General features: G+C 41.7%; 1 protein-coding gene across 1 annotated transcript; it reads left to right on the plus strand.

Moving 5' to 3' along the window:
* The first annotated feature begins 1276 nt into the window (after positions 1–1276).
* On the plus strand, positions 1277–21945 carry LOC148341963 (uncharacterized). The gene is made up of 2 exons (XM_088288731.1): positions 1277–1699; positions 19414–21945. The coding sequence occupies exons 1-2, from the start codon at positions 1597–1599 to the stop codon at positions 20802–20804; spliced, it is 1494 nt and encodes a 497-aa protein (XP_088144857.1). The 5' UTR covers positions 1277–1596; the 3' UTR covers positions 20805–21945.
* Positions 21946–23017: the final 1072 nt, after the last annotated feature.

Consider the following 23017-nt stretch of genomic DNA (forward strand, 5'->3'; position numbering starts at 1 on the left):
ACAAATATTTAGAATTAGCACAGATATGACACGTTAAAAGCAATAGACCCCTTTATACAATCTTTTAGTGTCGTCCATATGAGGTTCATTCCTGATTAGATGGACTGTGTGACTTTTTATGCGTGAAGGTGTGAAGAGTGTACATGTGATTCTGAATGTAATAGAAATCATCAAACAGTGTCCTCTTTATCAATGAAATTGGCTAGAAATGCTGACTTGGTTTCAGCTGTTCAGTGTCACCAGAGTTGCTTTTATGTATTTTTTTGTTCTCATATGGTTGCCATTTTATGTATTTATTTTTCCTGTAATAATTTCCTTTGTTCTCCTTCTTTTGTTTTGGACTTGATAACTATGTTTGTTTCGACTCAGCATTGATAACATAGGAACTGAAGTCATTGTTCAATGATTAAACTGGACAAGCAAATATTGTCCATTGTTTTGTTCCACTTCAAAGGTGAGTGAGCATGAACTTTCAAACAACGATAACTCCGCCCGACATCTCATCATTAGCTGACTGCAGAAAAATTGAGTGATCCGTTTTAGGCTCGTTGTCACCATTTCAATTTGATAGATTTTTTGGGGGGCGTGGCTACAAGGCTGCCCAGTGGCACATTTTTTGGCTGTGTGATAGTCTGGGGCAGCTTTACTTCCTCAGGAGAACTTGCAACTTGCTGTGATTGCCGGAAAAAATAATTCTGCTGTTTTCCAGAAGATCCTGAAGGAGAACGTCCGGCCATCACTTTGTGGCCTCAAACTTAAGCGCTCTTGGATCATGCAGCAAGTCAACGATCAGAAAAAGCCAACATGCCAGCCCCAGAAAGGCTTGACATGAACAAAATTAACGTTTTAAAGCCTGGATTTCATTATAATTGAAATGCTGAGGTGTGATATTCAACGGGCAGTTCATACTAGAGACTATTCATGCCACCGACTACTCCACGTTAAATGTTCATCAGATTGGTTATTTTGCCATAAATTGACAAATAAATTCACCCGGAATCACGTAAAGCACGTTTTCCTGTTCGCGCCTACTTATCAAAAATTATATAGATGATGAAACTTGTATGTGTAGTAATTAGAGGCGTCACTCTGACATTTACTACAGCCACCAGAACGAGAAAATGTTAATTCACTGAGTTTAGGTTAATATTTTGTCACATTGCACATTTTGAGCTGCAGCGAGTAGGTCTGCAATTTCCAGCCGGATTCAAGGCTTGTAACTTGTGGACGGTCCCTAAACTCAGACAGCGAAATGAACCAATCAACAACGAGCGGACGTGACGTGCGCAAAATGCCTTTGACCTTTCGCTTAACTTAGCACACGTAGCCCTACAGTGTCCAGAAATTGCATCGAATGTACCCAAGAGACTCAACGCAGACGTCTATCGGTACTTTTGTTGACTTAAATATATTGTTAAATATTCTTCCTCGCTTTAAGTCGTCTCGATGCGCGTTGGAGCTTCTCGGCCTAGTTAGCTTAGCTTGTTTTAGCTTAGCTTAGCTTGCTAGCCGCTAACAAAGAGTCGAGTTTGGGATCAACACGTCGCTCAGCAGAGATCAAGTGTGAGCGGCACGTGTTTTAATTGTGTTATAAAAATGTGCGCAAGAAAAACGGCCGAATACGAGGTGGAACTTGGTGCTGCAAAAGAGGACAACGACGCTGTAATTAAGAAGTCTACTGTTGGCTCACGTGGAGCAGGTTTGTTCACCTCTTGTTCTAACTCACGATCGTGTACGAAGCCCTTTTACGACGTCTGATGTTTGTTTTTAATGGCGAGACCTTCATCCGACCACAAGTTGCATTGAATTTGACATTAACGTCCAATCATGTGTGATTTGATCCCGTTTCAGCACACATTTCCCCACGCAAGCAGTAATAAATCACACACAATAAAAGTAATACTAATAAAAAAAGTAATATGAAAAGTACCGATCGGAAATGGTTAAATTGGGCGGGCGACAGCAACACATAAAGCAATTAAATGAAGACTGTGTCAGTTAATCCCAGTTAGAATTGGACCTTTCCAACATTTTTTTAAATCAATTCCTCTCGCGGATTTTTTTCAGAACTTGTGTATTTACATTTATGCCCATACGTTGAAAAATAAAAAAATTAAAATGCCATTTTTTCATGTAATTTATGTACTTTTCGAAAATAAAAACACTTTCATTTCTGTACTTTATTTGCCTTTTATTTAACCTTACAAATGTGTCAGATCATTTTGCCTGACCCTCTCTACATTATTGGCTGCCTTTCAGACAAAAATACTGATCATGAGCGAAACCATTTTTATTTTATTTTGAAATAGTGATGGGGTGAAATGTTTTGTTACATACAGTGCCTTGAAACTGTTTTCATACCACTTCAACTTTTTCCACATTTTGCCACCTTATAACTCCAATTCAAATGTTTTATTTATTTATTTGTTCCATTGAATTTTGTGATCCACCAACACAAAGTAGCATGTAATTGAAAGGGCAACATAGAATTAGAATTAGAAATCCCTTTATTGTCATTGTACTCAAGTGTGCAACGAGATTAGAGGGCTCCCCTCTCCAGTGCAATACATCAATAATCTTATATATATATATATATATATAATAGTAGTAATATGTTAAAATAGTATGCTCATAGCTTTTTTTTTTAATCCTGGATGATTAGATAAGGGTGGTGATTCAGGGAAACTGTGTCCCGCGGTGTCTAAAAATGGCAACAGTGTCACTTTAAATACTGTCATAATAAATAAATTAATTTCTAAATCATGCAGCAGCAGTAGAAAGTAGGCCTGCACGATCTGCGGTTTTAACATTGCGATTGCAATGTGCCCATGTGCAATAGTCACATCGTCGGATGTGCATTTTTTTTTTTTAAACACGGAAACTTTTGGTTTGTTTCATAAAAGCAGCACGCTACACTATGCTCTTCATTGTAGAGACTACACAGACTGTCTTGCTCACCCCCACAGTAATTAGTCAACCCCCCCACTGGCAGGAGAAACGCAAACGTTCCACTACTGGCAGCAGTGGTTTCTCGGGGGCACAGGCGGAAGTTACGCGGGAGCTGACTTGCCAACGTGGCGGGCATGCAGTTATTTTGTTTTATTTTTGTATTTAGCGAATCAAAATATGCAAATAGAACAGCCAGGGGTAAAAACAAACACAGAGGCAAAGAAAAATATTTGAAAAATACGTATTAAGCGTGACATCATTAGCAAGCGCGCAGCTTCCGAAGGACCCCGTCGACATCTAGCAACCCGTCCCCATCTAGTTGGGCTGGGCGATAAACCGAAAATTTACCGTTACCAAAATGTATTACAATGACCGACATCATTTTGTCCAAGTGGGTAAATTTGGTGTCTAAAAACAAGGAAAAGAAAAGTCTTTTCTGTCTGCGGCGATGTTCATGCCCTTTTAAGACGGCTACAGCGCGAGTGGTCACGTGACTCCACCCAGCTGAACAAGAATGTAAACAGAAGACGCGTTCGTAGCTGGCGATTCAAATCCTGAAGCGGCTGACACGGCTGAAGATGAGGTAACGTTCGTTGAAATTGTTCCTGTCGCGCTTGTCCCAAAAATAAATTAGACATCTGTCATTCGGAAATGTTTTGGGTTCCATAAAGACGATGTTTGAGCAAAAGAACACGAACTACAAAGTGCGTCGTAAGCACCCGAAACACCGCGTCCAACCTTTTCTTTTTCACCACCCACAAGACAACCATGCTGTGCTAAAAGTTCAAAGTGAGGAGCAAGTTTGGACAAGTAACAACAGCCCATAACGGAGGCGACACCATACAAGAGAACGTCTAAGAGGTGGGCGGGATAGCCTAGCACATAGCTAAAGATAAAGCTCCTCTAGTTACAGTGGAGCACACAGGATTGAAACGCCTCATGAAAGTAGTCGACAAGAGGTACGAAAATATTTGTTACAAACCGTATTTCCCAATATGGACAACATTGGGACGGGAGCGGAGACATGTCGAGCATTTTGCATCCACATCCGACATGTGGTCGAGTCGCAACATGGATCCCTGTTTGAGCCTGAATGTGCAGTAAAAAGACGACTAGTGGCGACCGCGCTTCGGAGTACTCGAGATGGCACATTTTCCTGATGAAGCACACTCGTTTACTTGGCCTTGGCATTCCATTGACATTTTTTTCATTTTATTTAGCATTTTGTTTACAGGCGACTAGCTCCTTTGAACATGGCATTATTTAGATTGTTTTGATTTTGTAAGAGGAACCCTTTTTCTCCTGTTTTTTGTGACATTGTTCAAGTCATGTAAAGCAAGCTATTTGGAATGTTTATACAAATGATTTGTGTACGTTTATTTTTCATTGAAAGTAATGTGTACCAGTTGGTCAATTAAAAAAACAGTTAATATGCATTTCCTGCATTTATTTTGATTTTGGTCCACAGGGGAAATTTATCGTGCATTTATCGTTATCGAGGTAAAATTGCCCAATTTATCGGGATATTGATTTGAGGTCATATCGCCCAGCCCTAATATATATGTACATGTATATATGTGTATATATATGTATATAAATGTATATATATGTGGAAATATATATGTGTATATATATGTATATATATATATATGTATATGTATATATATATATATATGCACCCCTCCATCCCCGGGACGGACTGCCCTGCTTTGCGACTACTCTTCACACGTGTTCTTCTGCAGTGAATAAACACCATTTCTAACAGAATACTAAAATAATTTTTTTTCTTACACGAATTTACATTACCTTTTTATTTACTTTATTAACATTAACAAACCAAAAACAGTTATTATTACGCACCCAAAATGGAATTTCTCTCGAATAATTATCAAATTTATTATAAATAGTTGCTTCGCTGTTTTACCTTCGTTCTTGAAGAAACCAAACAGTACATTTTTCCAACAAAGAATGAAATTCAGAGTCAATATTATCAAGGATAAATCTTGATCCATCTTTCCAAAACTTAATGGTCTACGGACATTGCCAGAACGGGTGAATCAACTTTTCAGGAAGCATCATACAAAATAAACAACACAAATGACTTCCTTGAACTTCGGAAGATAATTCTTGGTGGGATAAATAGACAGGCGAATGAAACTGCCCTAACATGCAGGGTGAATTAAAAGAGCTTTGTCATTTATTGCTCAGCATCCAATGCTTATTCGCACAAACAGCCGCACAAAACGATCTTACAGCAGGAAAGAGGAAGAGGAAAGTCGCAAAGGATGCTGGCAGGAGCGAAACAATCGCGAGTGACAATTTTGTTCAAGTGGTGTTGCCGTAGTTTTTACGCTGGGTTGCGTTTATTTTTATTTTTCTTAAGCGCTCAGCGCTGCATTTCCCTCAAATTTGAACCACATGTGCACAAGAGATGAAACGCAGACGTCCATTGCTACTTTTGTAGACTTGTACATCTTATGTTAAAACTTATTCTTTACTTTAAGTCGCCTCGATGCACTTTCGAGCGTCTGGGCCCAAATGAGCATCGCATAGTTTAGCTTAGCTTGTTTTAGCTTAGCTTGCTTGGCAGGGGGTAAATTTAGCAAAATTAGTCAACATAAATCAAGCATTTACAAACTATAAAAAAATGGCCCGTGTTGCCTCAAGTAAAACAAACACGTTTTAAAATCATAAATGAGATCCGTCTGTTGGATGCTTGAATGAGCTTAACATTGGCACTTATATAATAGGTTTGCATGTAAAAATTACATCAGTACAAAAAAAAGACTGTAGTGATTTAAGGGATTTTTTTTTCTTGATTAGATTTATGAAAAAAAAAAAATTGGCACGCCCCCTCTTGGACTTCGGCTTTTCTAGTCTCGGAGTTCTACGTCACAGCAGAGAGATAAGCGTGGCAATATTAGAATTTTTTAAAAATTTCATTTATTAAACATTTATGAAATAAAAAAAAAAATCAATACAGATCTTATAATCATCATGTTATCGTATCTCTCCCGTCTGCAACCCACCTGAAGAAGACTGATAAGTATCCTGCTCATTTGAATCAGGTGTGTTGCAGCCGGGAGAGATGGAAAATATGCAGGACACCGGCCCTCGAGTACTGGAGTTTGACACTGCTTCAACCCACCCTCTCTGATTTTGAACAGTTTCTGGATACAGTGGCAGGCGCCACTCTGGACTGGTTGCCAGCCAATCACAGGGCACACAAAGACAAACAACCATCCGCGCTCACACTCATACTTAGGGGCAATTTAGAGTGTCCAATCAACCTACCATGCATGTTTTTGGAGTGTGGGAGCCAACCGGAATATCCGGAGAAATCCCACACTGGCACAGGGAGAACATGCAAACTCCACACATGAAGGCCAGAGCCGGGATCAAACCTACGACCTCTGCGTTTTGTTTAAATTAAAGGATAATTTATCCGTGTCAAACCAGTTTTTTAAAATATATTTAATTGGTTTTCTACGGTATTCAGCGGCCGCTTGATTCTTTCTCCAGAGAGTTGTGTCATCAGCAAATATAACTTTTTTTAAAAAGTTTAGAAACACAGCAAATGTCATTGATATAAAGTAGAACTAGTTTAGGACCAAGCACAGACCCTTGTGGGAGTTATCTTCAAGTTGTTTGAGTTTAAATTGTTACACTGTACATACTGATTCCTCTCATCTAGATAACTTTCCAATAGGACTGCACGATGTGCGGTTTGAACATCACGATTGCGATGTGCGCATGCACGATTGTCACATCGTAGGACGTGAGAGATAATAGAATTACGCTTTTTCAAATTTTGATGACGTCATAACCCCGCCTACAGAATTACGCTTTTGTCTCGTTGTCCCCGCCTACAGAATTACGCTTTTGTCCAAAATGGCCGCTATCCCCGCCCCCTGTGTTCAAACTATCCAATCTCCAGCCACCTATTTAAAAATATTTACATATTCCCTGCCCTTGAAGCCTTAATACCACGCCTACAGAATTACGCTTTTGTCGAAGTGGACCCCGCCTACAGAATTACGTTTCTATCAAAATCAATGTGTTCCCCACGGGCGTGGGTGTGTGTGTGTGTGTGTGTGTGTGGGCCAAGCCCCCCTCCCTTGATTGCCCTCAGTAGTAAAAACAATGTGTCCCCTACGTGCGTGTGGGCCAAGCCCCCCTCCCAAGCTGTATGCTTCTTATGTTAAAAACAATGTGTTCCCTGCGTGCGTGTGTCCCCCTCCCAAACTGTACTTATGTCATTCATATTTTAATATCTGAAGTATATAAAGCATCCAATGCAATGTTCTATTTAAATAAATAAAACCAAATGAAATAAGTGAAATAACATGGGTTGAAAAGAGCAGGCGTTGTTTTTACCTTTGAATAAGATGTTTATTCGGTGGATATAGGTCATCCATATTTTAATATCTGAAGTATATAAAGCATCCAATGAAATGAGCTATATCTAATTAAATAATGTAGATGTATAAAATTAAATTAAACGAGTGAAATAATATGAGTTGAGAAGAGCAGGCGTTGTTATTACCTTTGAATAATATGTTTATTCGGTTGATATTTGCCCTTTTTGCAAACATGTCTGGACATATTCCCAGCGACATAAGTTTAAACATGGTATTGTGCAGGCTTGGGGGGTTGTCCGGGCAAGACGCCGGCCATAGACACCCTCCAAGCCTGCAGCAGCCTCAAGGTGTTTCAAAAGATAGTGAGTGGCAGGCAACTGTCGACATCCGGTCGTCAGACCCCTTGCCTTTTTGTAAAATCTGCCTAGTCATGTTTGCATGTCTGGACATGTATTTGTTGGCTACATTTGGACAGTCAAACGCCGTCATTTATCCCGCCCCGGGCGAGAAAAATGAAGGGTGATGTCTCCACCCCTCCCGCCCCTCGCACCCTCCTATTTCCCTGTACGTCACATCCTTCCTACTGGCGGCAGCCCCCATGTTTGTAGTCCTTTTTTGTAGTCCATACGCTGAGTAAAATAGCAACCAGCCTGGTTAAGAAATAGAATACAGCTAGGTTAAGAATATAGCACACAGCTAGGCAACCCTCATGTTTGTAGTTTATACAGGTAAGCAAAGAAATATTAGATATTAGAATATTATATATTATTATAGATATATATTATAGTATAAATATATATATATAATAAATAGCATGCTGCTAAGAAACAGCGTACAGCTAAGAAATAGTATGTAGTTAGGTTAAGAAACAATATACATTTAGGTTAAGAAAATAGAATACAGCTAAGAAACAACATGCGTTTAGGTTAAGAAATAGCAGCTAAGCTAAGATATCATTAAGGTTGTTTTACCAATTATTTTACCTTTCAAGGAGGAACATCATCTTGTCTGTAGACATCCCCAAGTCATCTTTGCAACAAGCTTTGACATGTTTTCACGTATTTCTTATCTATAGTTGGACAGACAGACGACCACCAAGTTGTGGTCGTGTTTGTAAGCATAAACAACACCGCCCGCCCCCCAGAATCACGCTTCTGTCAAAAATAAGCACATCCCCTACTATCATATCCCGACCCCAGTCTCAGTACAGCCAAAGCCCAAGTCACGCTCTGCACAGACAAACCAATTTTTCCGGCTGAAGAGCCAGACCTACTCTAAAAATGAAGACGCTCAGAACAAGACGCCGCATGGTCATGGACATCACACCGAGAAGGGTGACAACCATCGTTGCACCTGATCAGGTTTCTAACAACATTGCAGAAATCTCTTCAGGTAAACGTTGCAATTAATCTTTAACTATATAGCTATATAATATTTAATCATGGTATCTTTGTATTACAGATAGCGGTGTGGATGAACCTACATGCGGCCATGACATGACTATGGTTGAAAACGTTGTTGGTGTAGAAACCCTGACAACTGCAAACATGGAACAGGTTGACGCCTGTACAAATGTAGACCAGGATGGAACCCCTACAAAAACAGACGAGGACCAGGCAGGACCATCATACTCTTTATGGGTGGGCGGTACGGGAATCTTACCAACCCCTGTTGTAGCCTCGTACAACACTGGCGAGCCATCATATTCAGGGTGGAGCCGTCCCGTTTCAATGACGCCGCCGTCGACACCTCCGATGACCCCCACCTCGTCGGCAGAATCTTCACAAAATGCGAAGGTACAACAGCCCAGTTGGTCCGACAAGGCTGAATCTCCACAAATCAAGGAGGTACGAGTACCTAGTTGGTCCGAACAAGAGTTCTCAAACCGTTCGCTTGAGCCCGCTAAGGTTCAGACCGTCAACGACCCTGACCCCGGACCTGCACCTATTTCCAAGGATGATGTACAACATATGTCATGGGTTGATCCTCCTAAGGGATGGGTTGATATGGATGTCGTAATAGTTGTTAAAGCGGCGATTCTTTACATGGTCAGACGCTTTGTGATAAAGTATCACAAAAAACGGGGTTGTTTGCATAGCTATAGATACCTATGCAATAGTTATTATCTAAGACTGCAATATGAGCGCATCATGCCAATCCTTTGCGATAAAAAGTTTTTACCCTGTATTCACTACTTGTTGGATTTGTGTTCTGTAAAAACGGATAAAGAAACAGTCAAGCGAGTTGCAGAGATCTTAATGGTGGACTTAGCACTCGTAAAGGACTTACCGGACCGCCTTAAAGTGGATGAGAGCGTATGTTGTATGATATATCGTGATCAACTTGATATTTTCGAAGAATATCTTATAGAAAATATTAACTTTGACTAAAAATGGGTAATGTGTTGAGAAAATTATCGCTTTTTGGCTATAGAAGCTACTTTGAGTCGCTCGGGTTCAATCGACACGTTTCAAAATATTTTGGAAAATGAGATAAGTGACTTAGCATACTCACGTTGTTTAACGATGTGATAAGATACCGTCTCTGTCATCAACAACCTGTGGATCTCGCGCACGAATTGAAGATGTTTGAAGACCTGTTAGAATCAAAAGTTAATCCATCTGTTTTAACCCTGACCTATAGACTTTTTACGTCTTAGAGAATCCTTATCATGTGTAACCAGACTTAACCTTGTCATATTTTTGTATTTCATTCAATTAAAAATGGATGTTTTTAAAAATATGCTTTTGCGTCTGTGTGTTTAGACAAATAACAATGTGACGTTTGTCACTAAATCATAAACCGTCATGAGCGTTAAGCGTTGGTTGAAAAAATTGTACTACGATCCCATTCAACCAGCCAGCTTTGGAGGTGCAGATCGCCTTCATTTAGCTGCGAGGGAGAAAATGGGTCAAAAAGTGACGCGTCATAAAGTCAAGGATTTTTTTATCATCGCAAGATGCATACACCTACGAAAATAGGAGCACAGAAAGGTTTAAAGGGAAGTCTCTGCTTTGAAGCTTGCCCCACAGAGTAATAAAATTGCACTTGGTAACAAATAAGTTACCGCAAAAGTCGGCCAGCCAGGATGAAATAGTTAAAGACAGAGAGTTTCCAGAGTTAACAAGTATCATTAAGCGTTCACTGTATCGCGTACCATCGCTATTTAGAATTTATTGTCATTGTGCCCGCAGGTGGTCAAATGTAAAGACGGCTGCCGCCAGCACAAACGGCCCCAAAACCTGAAAATAATATTGAAGAGAGATAGAAAAAGAAATCTGCCAATATGGAAATGCACTGGTGCCGGACTACGAGTCCATCATAAAACAGAAGCATTGTTCGGTAAATAAATTAAGGTTGAATGATTTAGAAAAATAACATAAATTATGCTGCTTTATATTTTGATGTAAAATCTTAAGAGCTCCTTTCAGAGCGCATTCTCGCATTTAGTACGAGGGATTGTGTACATTATTTAAGAAATGAGACATTAAGTGATAAAGACTGCGTAAACATCATTTAAGAAATAATAAAAGCCTTGTTCTTCTGAACTGTCAGTAAAACACCGGACTTAATAGCTCGCGGGTGGTGCTTTATGTTTAGTGGAAAACACCAAAATTTGTTTAATACCATTTATGCTTGCATACTCTTACGCTGATATATTGTGTTTTCAGTAAGTCGATGTCAGATACACAGAATGGAATGGTGTTTATCTACTTCTTTGAAAAGGTAAATATTTTACGAATCCGATAAGAAATGTAGCAATTTTTGTAATGTTAGCAAAGTCGAGTAAGTTTTGCTGCAGATATGACTTGACACCGATTTGACAGTCTTTTTCATCCTTAATTTACTTTTCTTTTTTTTAAATCTGACTTGATGATTTATTATCCTGACAAAATTCTGACTAATAGCTACTGTTAACATCTTTGGCAGCGAGACTTCAGCAAACTATTAAAACAATAACAATAATATGCTTATTCTCTTCCTTTGTTTTTTGTTTCTTTTGTAGGAGACATGACTGTGATATATTAACAAAAAAGATGGCAGGAATTTGTTCATATTCATTTTTGTTTGTCTTGGCGTGTTTAATTTTTTTAAAAGGAAAACAGGCAACATAAAAGATAGCCGCATTTTCGCAAATAAACCTCATTCTCATTTTCTGTATTTTGATTATTTGAAAAATATCTCTCGGGTTGTTGGGTGCGTGTCTTGAATTTCACAATGTATTATTTACCAGTGATGCACGATAATATTACCATTGTTTTTAACACGCTGGCCATCGATCATGTGGTATTGGCATTAATTTCACAGTTTGCGCCGTGACTTTTGACCGTAGGTCAGTCAAATGGTCCAGGCTGACTTTCTAGAAACTCAGCATGAACTGTAAAATAGTCCCACTTTTTCCATGCATTGTAAATAATTCACTTTGTGACTAGTGACATGTCAGAAAATAGTCAGAAATGTTTATCATTGTTTTCCAAAGTAAATGCCGGTGTTTGCCCGTCTTATTCTGAGTCACAAAGCAGAGAAAATTAACTTTCAAGAATCAAAATACTTCATATTTGATTCCAGATTAATTATAGCGGTCACTGAAGGTGTAATGGTACACTCGACCGAGTTGTGTGCTGTGCGGGCAGCGTGGGTTCAGTTTCCACTCAGTGACTTTGTCTATGTCCGTCCTGTGACTGGCCGGCAAACAGCTTAGGGGGTTGTGCGCTTTTCGCCCGTAGTCAGCGGGGGTAGGCTCCAGCACCCTCCCGCGACCCTGTACAGGATAAGCGGTGTGGATAATGACATGACATTAATGATAGCCTAATCATTCAATTGTTGCACCTTTTCTTGCCTGATGACGACCGTTTTATTGCGTGCTATTTTTCAAACTTGTAACGATGCACTCTTGTATTTATTCTTCCACCTTCCCCCTGTGTTTTCCATCAGGTAAGCTGTGACCTTTCCTGTCTTTGTCACTCCATGCACTGGCAAGTACCGCGGGCAGTCCTGGCCAGGCGGAAAGGGGCAGTACTCGTAAACTGTGCTGCTTCTGGAGACCCCATGGCTGCGGGCCCACCATCTCCCTCTGCGAGCAACCGAAAGCTCACACTGGTGGAGTTGATTTTATACTACCTGTTGATCTTGCTGGTTTCTGGGCTGCAACCAACAGCGGGTCAGAGGGTCTACACCAACACATGAGCTGTCCACATACCAGGAGGTCGGGAGGAAGCAGAACAAATTGCCATTAAACAACTACGGACATGTAAGTTCAACAACTCTGCTCTTAGTGTTCAGGTTTGCACAGGTGAAGGGTAAAAAACATAAAATGGAGACTACTAAACTAATGGAGGAGGATGAGTCGGTGCAGGTCAGTGCGCTGATTTATGCAATGGGAGCAGAGGCTGAGCACATATTCAAGTCTTTCACGTTCGACACCGAAGCAGATGCAGAAAAATATGAAACAGTGTTAGCAAAGTTTGACGCCCATTTCATCCCGAAAAGGAACGTCATTTATGAAAGAGCTAAGTTCCACTCCAGAGTGCAAAAGCCTGGTGAAAACGTGGAAGTGTTTATCAGACAACTCTATGAGCTAGCTGAAAATTGTGACTTTGGCGCCCAAAAGGAAGAACAAATGAGAGATAGATTGGTCATAGGAATTCGTGACAAACAACTGTCTCAAAAGCTGCAAATGAAGCAAGATTTGACCCTACGTAGTGCAATAGAGATGGCGAGACACTATGAGCTAATTAAAGGACAGAAACTACAACATGGATCGTCAGATAATGTGGATGAAGTAAAGTCCTTCCAACACAAAGGGAAGCGAAACTATAATAAAAGCGTGGCTAATGCTGGCAGGCTAAAAAGAGATAAAACCAAAGATGGAAAGTGTGGAAAATGTAACAGAGAACACAGTGAGACCGACGAATGCCCAGCTAAAGGAAGGAGATGCAACAAGTGCAAGAAGGTGGGACATTTTGCAATTGTTTGTTACACAAAGAGTGTGCGAGAGATAATAGAAAATACAGATAACTGTAAAAGTGATGAAGAGGAGTCTGTCTTCCTCGGCTCACTCACTGAAAACCAAGCAAATGTGAACGAAGTGATAACAGATGAACCACCATGGCACACAGTACTGAGCATATGCAACACTCCAGTGACATTTAAAATAGACTCGGGAGCTGATACATCAGTCATCACGGAGGCTACTTACAATAGCCGAGCAAAAAAACCCCAGCTAAACCCAGTGAGAACATCTCTAGGAAGTCCAGGCGGCATGGTCGCTACCAGGGGACAGTTTATTGCCAAAACTCAAGCTGAGATCCAGAACAAGCTGCGGGACTGTCACTTTAGAGTAGTTGTTGTAAAATCCAGTGGAGAGAATCTGCTTGGTCGTGCAGTGGCTACCAAATTGGGCCTGATTAAAAGACTGAACGAAATCAATGACGTGTACGGTGAACTAGGAACCTTAAAGGGAGATCCCGTGAGGATAGTGCTTAAAAAGGGAGCAAAGCCATACAGTCTGGCCACACCTCGTCGTGTTCCGGTCCCACTACTTCCCAAAGTAGAGGAAGAACTAAGACGCATGGAATCCATGGGGATTATCGAAAAAGTGACTCAGCCAACGCCATGGTGCGCACCGATGGTCCCAGTCGTCAAAAAGACCAAAAGTCTCAGAATCTGCGTCGACTTGAAGAAGCTCAATGAAAGCGTTGAATGAGAACGCTTCATTCTGCCCACGATTGATGACCTCCTCCCCAAGCTAGCAGGGAGTACAGTCTTCTCAAGCCTGGATGCGGCCAGCGGTTTCTGGCAGATTCCATTGGATAAAGAGTCCGCTCTGCTGACAACCTTTATCACCCCCCTGGGAAGGTACTGCTTCAGGAGGATGCCGTTCGGCATCACTTCAGCACCCGAAATATTTCAGAGGAAAATGTCTGAATTACTACAAGGGCATGAGGGTGTGATATGCTATATGGATGACATCCTGGTCAGCGGAGAAAGCAAACAACAGCACGACGTGAGACTCAGAAAGGTGATGGAAACCATAGAGAAGTCGGGTCTAAAGCTCAACAAAGACAAGTGCAAGCTATCTAGACCAGTATTGGACTTCTTAGGACAAGTTGTGAGCAAAGATGGCATCAAACCCAATCCAGCGAGAGTTGCTGCGATCACAAACATGAGCGCCCCGGAGAACGTCCCAGAACTACGTCGGTTCCTAGGGATGGTGAACTATGTAGGTCGCTATGTATCCGACCTGTCCACCCGACTCCAACCTTTGAATGACCTTCTCAAGACCGAGAGAGCGTGGATTTGGGGTCCCCGACAAGAAAGTGCTTTCAAAGATGTGAAAACTCAGATCTGTTCTGCACCAGTGTTGGCCTACTTTGATCCTCAGAGACCGACAGTGGTTAGCTCAGATGCTAGCAGCTACGGCCTAGGTGGCTTATTGATGCAGGAGCACGACGGGAAGCTTCGGCCTGTGTCTTTCTGTTCTCGGACGCTAACGGACGCTGAGAGGAAATACGCCCAAATCGAAAAAGAATGCCTGGCTGGTGTCTGGGCATCCGAGCGCTTCTATCCGTACTTGTGTGGATTAGAGTCATACCAGCTTTACACAGATCACAAGCCACTGGTCACACTAATCAACTCAAAGGACCTTGATGCTACGCCCCTCCGCTGCCAGTGCCTCCTGATCCGACTGATGCGATTCAACCCTACCGCCGTGTACGTACCGGGGAAGAACCTCGTTGCTGCCGACGCCCTGTCAAGGTGCCCATTGCAGACCACTGAAACCAGCGACCTGGAAGGAGAGATACAGGCCTATGTGGATGCTATAGAGGAGAGCATAGGGGTGAGGAGGCCAATCCTGGACCAAATCAAAGCGAAAACGGAAACGGACAGTGAGTTGCAGCGTGTCCTCAACTATGTTAAAAACGGCTGGCCAGACAGCATCAAAACTACAGCCATACCAGCCAAGCGGATACTTTCACGAGCGTGGAACACTGAGTGAACTTAACGGAATCCTGCTCCGCGGCAATCAGATCGTCATCCCAGGTAGCATGCGTGACCACATGATTCAAAAGATCCACCACGGTCACCAGGGACTAACAAAGTGTAGACAGCGCTATAATAATGCTATCTGGTGGCCAGGCATAGCCAGCGACGTGAAGGAACTTATACAGTCCTGCCGACATTGCAACATCAACCGACCCAGTCAGAACCGTGAACCCTTAATCACCACACCACTTCCAGACCTGCCTTGGCAGAAAATAGCAGCCGATCTCTGTGAGTACAAAGGTCGAAACTACCTTGTCATAATCGACTACTATTCAAGGTGGCTGGAAATCCTCAATCTACCCAAGACAAACAGTGAAACCGTGATTGGAAAGATGAAAAGCACCTTTAGCCGGTTCGGCATTCCTGAGGAAGTCCGGACTGACAATGGCCCTCAGTTTTCTGCGGAGCTGTTCAAGAACTTTGCTGAAAGGTATGATTTCCAACATATCACGTCCAGCCCGCATTTCCCCCAAAGTAACGGCATGGCGGAACGTGGAGTGAAAACCGCTAAGGGCATTTTGAAACAGGAAGACCCTCATCTTGCACTCCTGTGCTACCGCTCCACGCCAACTGGACCTACACGAGAAAGTCCTGCCAAGCTCATACAAGGTAGAAACCTGCGCACAACCCTACCAACGCTGAAGGAAAATCTAAAACCAGCCTGGCCCGACTTAGAGAGAGTGAGGAGGAATGACGAGCAAGCCAAGCAGACCTACGAAAGGTTCTACAACCGCAGATACTCAGCAAAATCACTACCCCCTCTCGCCAGTGGAGATCAGGTACGTCTCAAGATCGACGGAGAGAAAACATGGACGACGACAGCTGTTGTACAGCAAGAGGAGAAGACGCCACGGTCCTTTACCATGCAAACAGGCCGAGGTGACACTCCGAGAAGGAACCGCAGGAACATCCTGCAGGTCAACAAAGAGACTGTAGCAAAACCACCAGCTGCTCCACTAGAACCGCTATTTATCGAGGCGGATTCAGAGACTGTGGAGTGTAGTCCAGCAGCAGGCCCTAGCGGTCCCGTAGTCACCAGAAGCGGGAGAGTTGTGAAGCCTAACAGCCGGTATATTATTTAGATGGAAATGGATGACACACAGGGCAGAATAATCCCTGTTCCTTTCCATGGGGATTATGACAGTCTACTCATTACCCCAAGTTAGGTCGAATGGTGTGTAGTTCATAATAAGCACACCGACATTTGTTGTTTACTGTTGTTATTATTGAAAGAACAAAGAGACTTTGATATATATATATTCTGTGTTCATTGAATAGAGACAAACGTTGGGGATGTTTGATTTAAGAGGGGAGGTGTCACGAATGGTGAATTGTTCAGCCTACATTGACCATGATGCTTTGCGTGCGTGAGCGCGTATGGGAACTGTCGCGATGTGTGCATGGCAGACGTTAAATAAAGGCTAACCGTGTTTGCACTGCTAACGGGAGTCGAGCCTCATTGTTACTATTGTAACTCTGATTCGCGCGTACAACATAACGCCACAGCTACTGTCTGCTCTACAAAGCCTTTCTCGATCACCCCTTCCCTCCTGCCCGTCACTGGCCACTCCCCCACCCCCTCCACCATGTGCGCTCTGAAAAGACGAACAGGCGACATGGAAGCGACGACGGCGGCAGTAGAGTTTGCCCCTAAAAGAAGGTTAACAACCGAAATATGGAATTATTTCAGCCATAAAAAGGAATATACAACACACACAAAACCCTCTGCCGACAGTGCCTCGCCGTTGTTGCTGCAACACGAGGTAATACAACAAACCTGTCCGACCATTTGAACCACTTCAGACTCATTAGTGGGACCCGATGTAAAACCATCTCCTCAAAAACAATGACAGACGCCTTTATTATAACACCTTGTGAAGAAGTCCAAACAGCATCGACAAATCATGAATGCAATAACTTTTCACGGGGCGAAAGCAACTCAACGCCGTCACGAAAGAGGTTTAAAAAAAATTATCCGCACGCTGGACAAAAGGTATAAAATTCCGTGGCGCACGTATTTCTATCAAGTGGCCATCCCAGAGATGTATAATAAACAAAGCAAAGTCTTCCCTAACGGAGCTATTTGAGTCATCTGGTGAAAAGTTTTCGAGTTTAAATATTGCAATGTACATCGTAGCCTCCCCAACAATCGCAATGTCATTTTTTTCCAATATCGTGCAGCCCTAGTAGAAATTTTATGAACACTTTTTTTCTGCTGGCCTCTCACAGCGGCATAGGATGGGAGTTTGGCCGGAGAGGAGACGAAAAGGCTCAGGTTGGCTTTCACGCTAGATTGCATCTTGATGACAAGCAAACAATTCAAAATTAGTCCGAAAAGATGAATGCTTCAGAAAACGGATGTTTGGAAGAACACACTGTGTTCTGTCGTTCAAATATGTTATTTTGAAACAACATATGGTGTCGCTAAAGCAATATAAAAGAGCACTTCATCACATTTTCTAAGTTAAATAAAGGTTACTAACCCTTTGCACGGTTTAAATTTAGAAAAAATATTGGTTATTTAAAAAACAGAAAACTAGTTGGTTTGTTATTAAAGGATAATGTAAATGGCAGTCAATTTAAAACTGAACAAAGGTTAGACTGCTCGGAGCCACTTTTGTGATCCTGGCATGGAAGTCCATTGTTTCAGAGGGGTCTCGTTCACACCTCCTGTGGTGCAGCTGTGATCTAATCTTCCTGCATTCCTCTCCTGAGTGTCTGGTCATTAGCATGGTCTAAACTTCAGTTACACTTAAAGGATTTCATACTTTTGACTATTAAAGGAATATAAGAGTTTGAGCTTAACATAGTTCATTAGATGTTGGTGCATCCAATGTATGAAAATGTGATATTGTAAAATGCTGAGAGTGTAACTGGTGGCGCGAAACTGGTTGCGGGGGTTGTGCATGAATGGAATGTTTTAGAAGCAGATGGTGCTGAGCGAGACGAGATGACTCCGGGACCAGTGGACGAAGGAGAGGCCATCGGGGGATAGCACAAGCAGGAGGAGTCGCCACGGGATTCGGCGGGAGGAGAAAGACCAATGAGAGCGAGCTAAAGTTAACTGCAATACACATAGCCAATAGAATCATGCCAGGATGACTTTGTCTGTGCCATTTTTGCATGTTGTATAGTATGAATCAGTACTGGGCAACTCGGGGTTAGAACACATTCGCTGGTGGCAAGAGAGGTGTAGAGTTGTATTGAGAGGGACTCGAGATCCAGGTGCCATGTAGAAATCTGTGTATTGGGAATAAATCCATTCGTGCGTGAAAATGCCGGCTTCCTGATACCTTTCTATTGCAGAACGAGCGCGCATATTGTTGGATGAGTGAGAGTTGGTTAAGGTCGCAAATTGGAGTCAGATTACTAATTCGAGTTTACATTGGTTTAAAATTAAATTCTAACATTGATATAAAGATAAATTCCAACATTATTAAGGGAAGTGTATGGGCTGATATTTGTGACTCTAGAAACTGAATCTGAATATTCTTAATTTGAATTTGAACTTGCTTAACTTGATAATTTTAACTGAAAACTGAATTACTGAATTTTTACTCGTCTTACTCAATGTGAGTATTTGCAGCATTTAATTTTTAGCTAGGTGAACTTTTTTTGCAGCAATTAAAAACACATTTTGCAGCCTTGAATTCAGTTTCAAATTCATTGGGATCAAATTCTTTTGGATAACTATTTGGCCAATTATGACAGTAAGAATACAATGTAGATAAGCCATTGGTCATTTCATATTGTATTTCATTTATGGAGTTTTCTACACCATTTTGCCACTTTAAGTTTTATTCTACGAATTTGTGTCAGCTGTGTGACATTTGGTTGAACATTATGCATCCCTTTATTGTTATTTTGACACTGCGGACTATCAGTCTATCATCTATGTTATCCATCATTTGTTACCCATCTCTTAAATCCTGAGTAAAGAACCTCAACCCATCAAACCTGCCGTGCTGTATTCTGACATACCATCCTGTCCCTTGTATGCAGCCAAATTGATTCAGCAAATTAGCCCCTGCAACAATGTGTTTGTCTTGTCTTGCAGACATCAGTGAATACGTTTGTCCTCACATTAAAGAGGAAGAGGAGGATGAAGAGATCCCCCACTTTAAAGAGGAAGAGCAGCAGCAGGCCCCTCATGTTAAAAAAGAGGAGGTGCGAGAGCACGCCTGCATGAAAGAAGAGGGAAAGGATCCTCACATCAAAGTTGAGGAAGAACAAGATATCTGCAAGTTGCCATCAACTAATGTATCAATGAAGACTAAAGATGAAGGTCAAAGTGAGGCAAGCAGAGGGGCGGAGCCTCCAAGCAGCAGCTCATGTCTACACACGACAACACAAGGTGATAGAGACCACTGTGGGGGATCACAAATAGACGGTTGTATATTCCTTCAAATTCCTGCCTTTGTAATTTTCACAAGCGATGTGAGAATGGTGAAAAATCGCTTGCCTGAGAAGAAACCTTTTGCCTGTTTAGATTGTGGCCACAAATTCTCTAAGAAGGGAAACTTAAAGGAGCACATAAGAACACACACTGGTGAGAAACCTTTTGCCTGTTCACATTGTCCCCGAAGGTTCTCTACTAGGGGAAACTTAAGAATACACACAAGAACACACACTGGTGAGAAACCTTTTGCATGCTCAGTTTGTGGCCAAAGGTTCTTTTTTAAGGACAACTTGAAATTACACACCAGAAAACACACTGGAGAGAAACCTTTTGAATGCTCAGTTTGTGGCCAAAGGTTCTTTTCTCGTCCAAACTTAAAAACACACGTAAGAATACACACTGGTGAGAAACCTTTTGCATGCTCACTTTGTGACCAAAAGTTCTTTAGGAAGGAAGGCTTAGTAGTTCACACAAGAACACACACAGGGGAGAAACCTTTTGAATGCTCACTTTGTGGCCAAAGGTTCTTTTCTCATCCAAACTTAAAAACACACGGAAGAATACACACTGGTGACAACCCTTTTGCATGCTCAGTGTGTGGCAAAATATTCTCTCATCAGTCAAGCTTAAATAGACACACTAGAACACACACTGGTGAGAAACCTTTTTTATGCTCAGTCTGTGGCCAAAAATTCTCTTTAAAGGGAGGCTTAGTAGTACACACAAGAACACACACAGGGGAGAAACCTTTTACATGCTCAGTTTGTGGCAAAATATTCTCGCAGGAGGTAGGCTTAGTAAATCACTCCAGAATCCACACTGGTGAGAAACCTTATGCCTGTTCATGTTGTGACCGCATGTTCTCTCTTAAGGCAGACTTAACACATCACACCAGAACACACACTGGAGAGAAACCTTTTGAATGCTCAGTTTGTGGCCAAAAGTTCTCTTATCGTCCAAACTTAAAAGCACACGCAAGAATACACACTGGTGAGAAATCTTTTGCATGCTCTGTTTGTGACCAAAAGTTCTCTACGAAGGGAAGCTGAGTAGTTCATACAAGAACACACACAGGGGAGAAACCTTTTGTTCGCTCAGTTTGTGGCCAAAGGTTCTCTGTTAAGGAAAAATTCAAAATTCACACGAGAAAGCACACTGGTGAAAAACCTTTTGCCTGCTCAGTCTGTGGCCAACGCTTCTCACAGAAGGTAATGGTCAAGAGACACAAATGCGCAAGTGACAGCTGCAAAAATCAAGAAGCATGAAATGAGAATGTTTATGATTAACGGCTCAAGTGTTTCATGTGAGATTTTTATTTTTTATTTTTACAAAATTCACATTTTATTCTATGTAACAATTTATTTTCATATCTTGTATTCATGTCTATCGTCCTCCCTTTGACCAATGTTTAGAATTTGCACAAATATGACACGTGAAAAGCAATGGACCCCTTTGTACAATGTTTTAGTGAAGTCCATATGAGGTTCATTCCTGATGAGATGGACTGTGTGACTTTTGATGCAAAGGTGTGAAGAGTGTACATATGATTCTGAATGTAATAGAAACCATCAACCAGTGTCTTCTTTATCAATGAAATTGGCTAGAAATGCTGACTTGGTTTAAGCTGGTCTGTGTAACCAGAGTTGCTTTAATGTATTTTTTTGTTCTCATATGGTTGCCATTTTATGTCAATTCAGATTTTTATTTTCCTGTAATAATTTCCTTTGTTCTCCTTCTCTTGTTTTGGACTTGATAATGTAGTGTATTTTCACAAGGTCTAACATATGCAACCCATTTTATGGCCATGACGAGATTGCTGCTTTTAGGAATACCAACTCTTGGGGTTGGAGCTCCCTAGTATTAAGTTACAGCTTTGAGTGGCAGCGGGCCCCAAACATCAGGTACGAAAGGTCAGGAATTTGAACAGAGGTCATCGGCGCCCCAAGGAAGGTGTTTACAGAAGAGGGGTCTGGCGCCAAGAAGTCGCATCTGGAAAAGGGATCTATGCCTCGAACCCATGGGAGGGTTTGAAAAGCTCAGTTGAGAGGCAGCAGGATAAATTGAATATGCAACAAGCAAGCATTAGATATTCATGTCTTTTGTTTGCCTTCCCTATAAGAAGGGAAGGCTCAAGAAGGGAAGGGACCTTTTTTTCTTTTGGGAACTTCTGACATCAGCTGAGATCAATAAAATCTTTTTCCAACCACCGGTGTGGGTCAGAAGTTTTTTCCATCACCAAGCCAACCTTGCCCGGCGACCTGTCCGGAGGGGAGCTGGGCCAGACCCGCACATCAACATCGAAATTTACCACAATAACTATGTTTGTTTCCACTCAGCATTGATAACATAGGAACTGAAATAATTGTTCAATGATTAAACTGGACAAGCAAATATTGTCCATTGTTTCATTCCACTTCAAAGGTGAGTGAGCATGAACTTTCAAAGAACGATGACTCCGCCCTACGTCTCATCATTCACTGACTGCAAAAAAATCGAGCGATCCATTTTTACTGGGCTGATTGTGAATAAATAAGTCACTATAGGCTCGTTGTCACCATTTCAATTTCATAGATTTTTTTGGGGGCGTGGCTACAAGGCTGCCCAGTGGCACATTTCGTGGCTGTGTGATAGTCTGGGGCAGCTTTTCTTCCTCAGGAGAACTTGCAACTTGCTGTGATTGCCGGAAAAAATAATTCTGCTGTTGACCAGAAGATCCTGAAGGAGAACGTCCGGCCATCACTTTGTGGCCTCAAACTTAAGCGCTCTTGGATCATGCAGCAAGACAACGATCAGAAACAGCCAACATGGCCACCGCAGAAAGGCTTGACATGAACAAAATTAACGTTTTAAAGCGTGGATTTCATTATAATTGAGATGCTGTGGTGTGATATTCAACGGGCAGTTCATACCAGAGACTATTCATGCCACCAACTACTACACGTTAAATGTTCATTAGATTGGTTATTTTGCCATAAATTGACAAAATAAATCACCCAAAATCACGTAAAGCACGTTTTCTTGTTCGTCCTCAAAATGGCGCCTACTTATCTAAAATTATATAGATGATGAAACTTGTCGGTGTAGTAATTAGACATTTACTACAACCACCAGAACGAGAAAATGTTAATTCACTGAGTTTTGGTAAATATTTTGTCACATTGCACATTTTGAGCTACAGCGACTAGGTCTACCATTTCCAGCCGCATTCAAGGCATGTAACTTGTGGACGGTCCCTAAACTCAGACAGCGAAATAAACCAATC

This window comes from Idiotropiscis lumnitzeri, chromosome 2 (genome assembly GCF_059441095.1).
Source record: "Idiotropiscis lumnitzeri isolate Australia: NSW breed Sydney's pygmy pipehorse chromosome 2, RoL_Ilum_1.0, whole genome shotgun sequence".
Taxonomy (NCBI): domain Eukaryota; kingdom Metazoa; phylum Chordata; class Actinopteri; order Syngnathiformes; family Syngnathidae; genus Idiotropiscis; species Idiotropiscis lumnitzeri.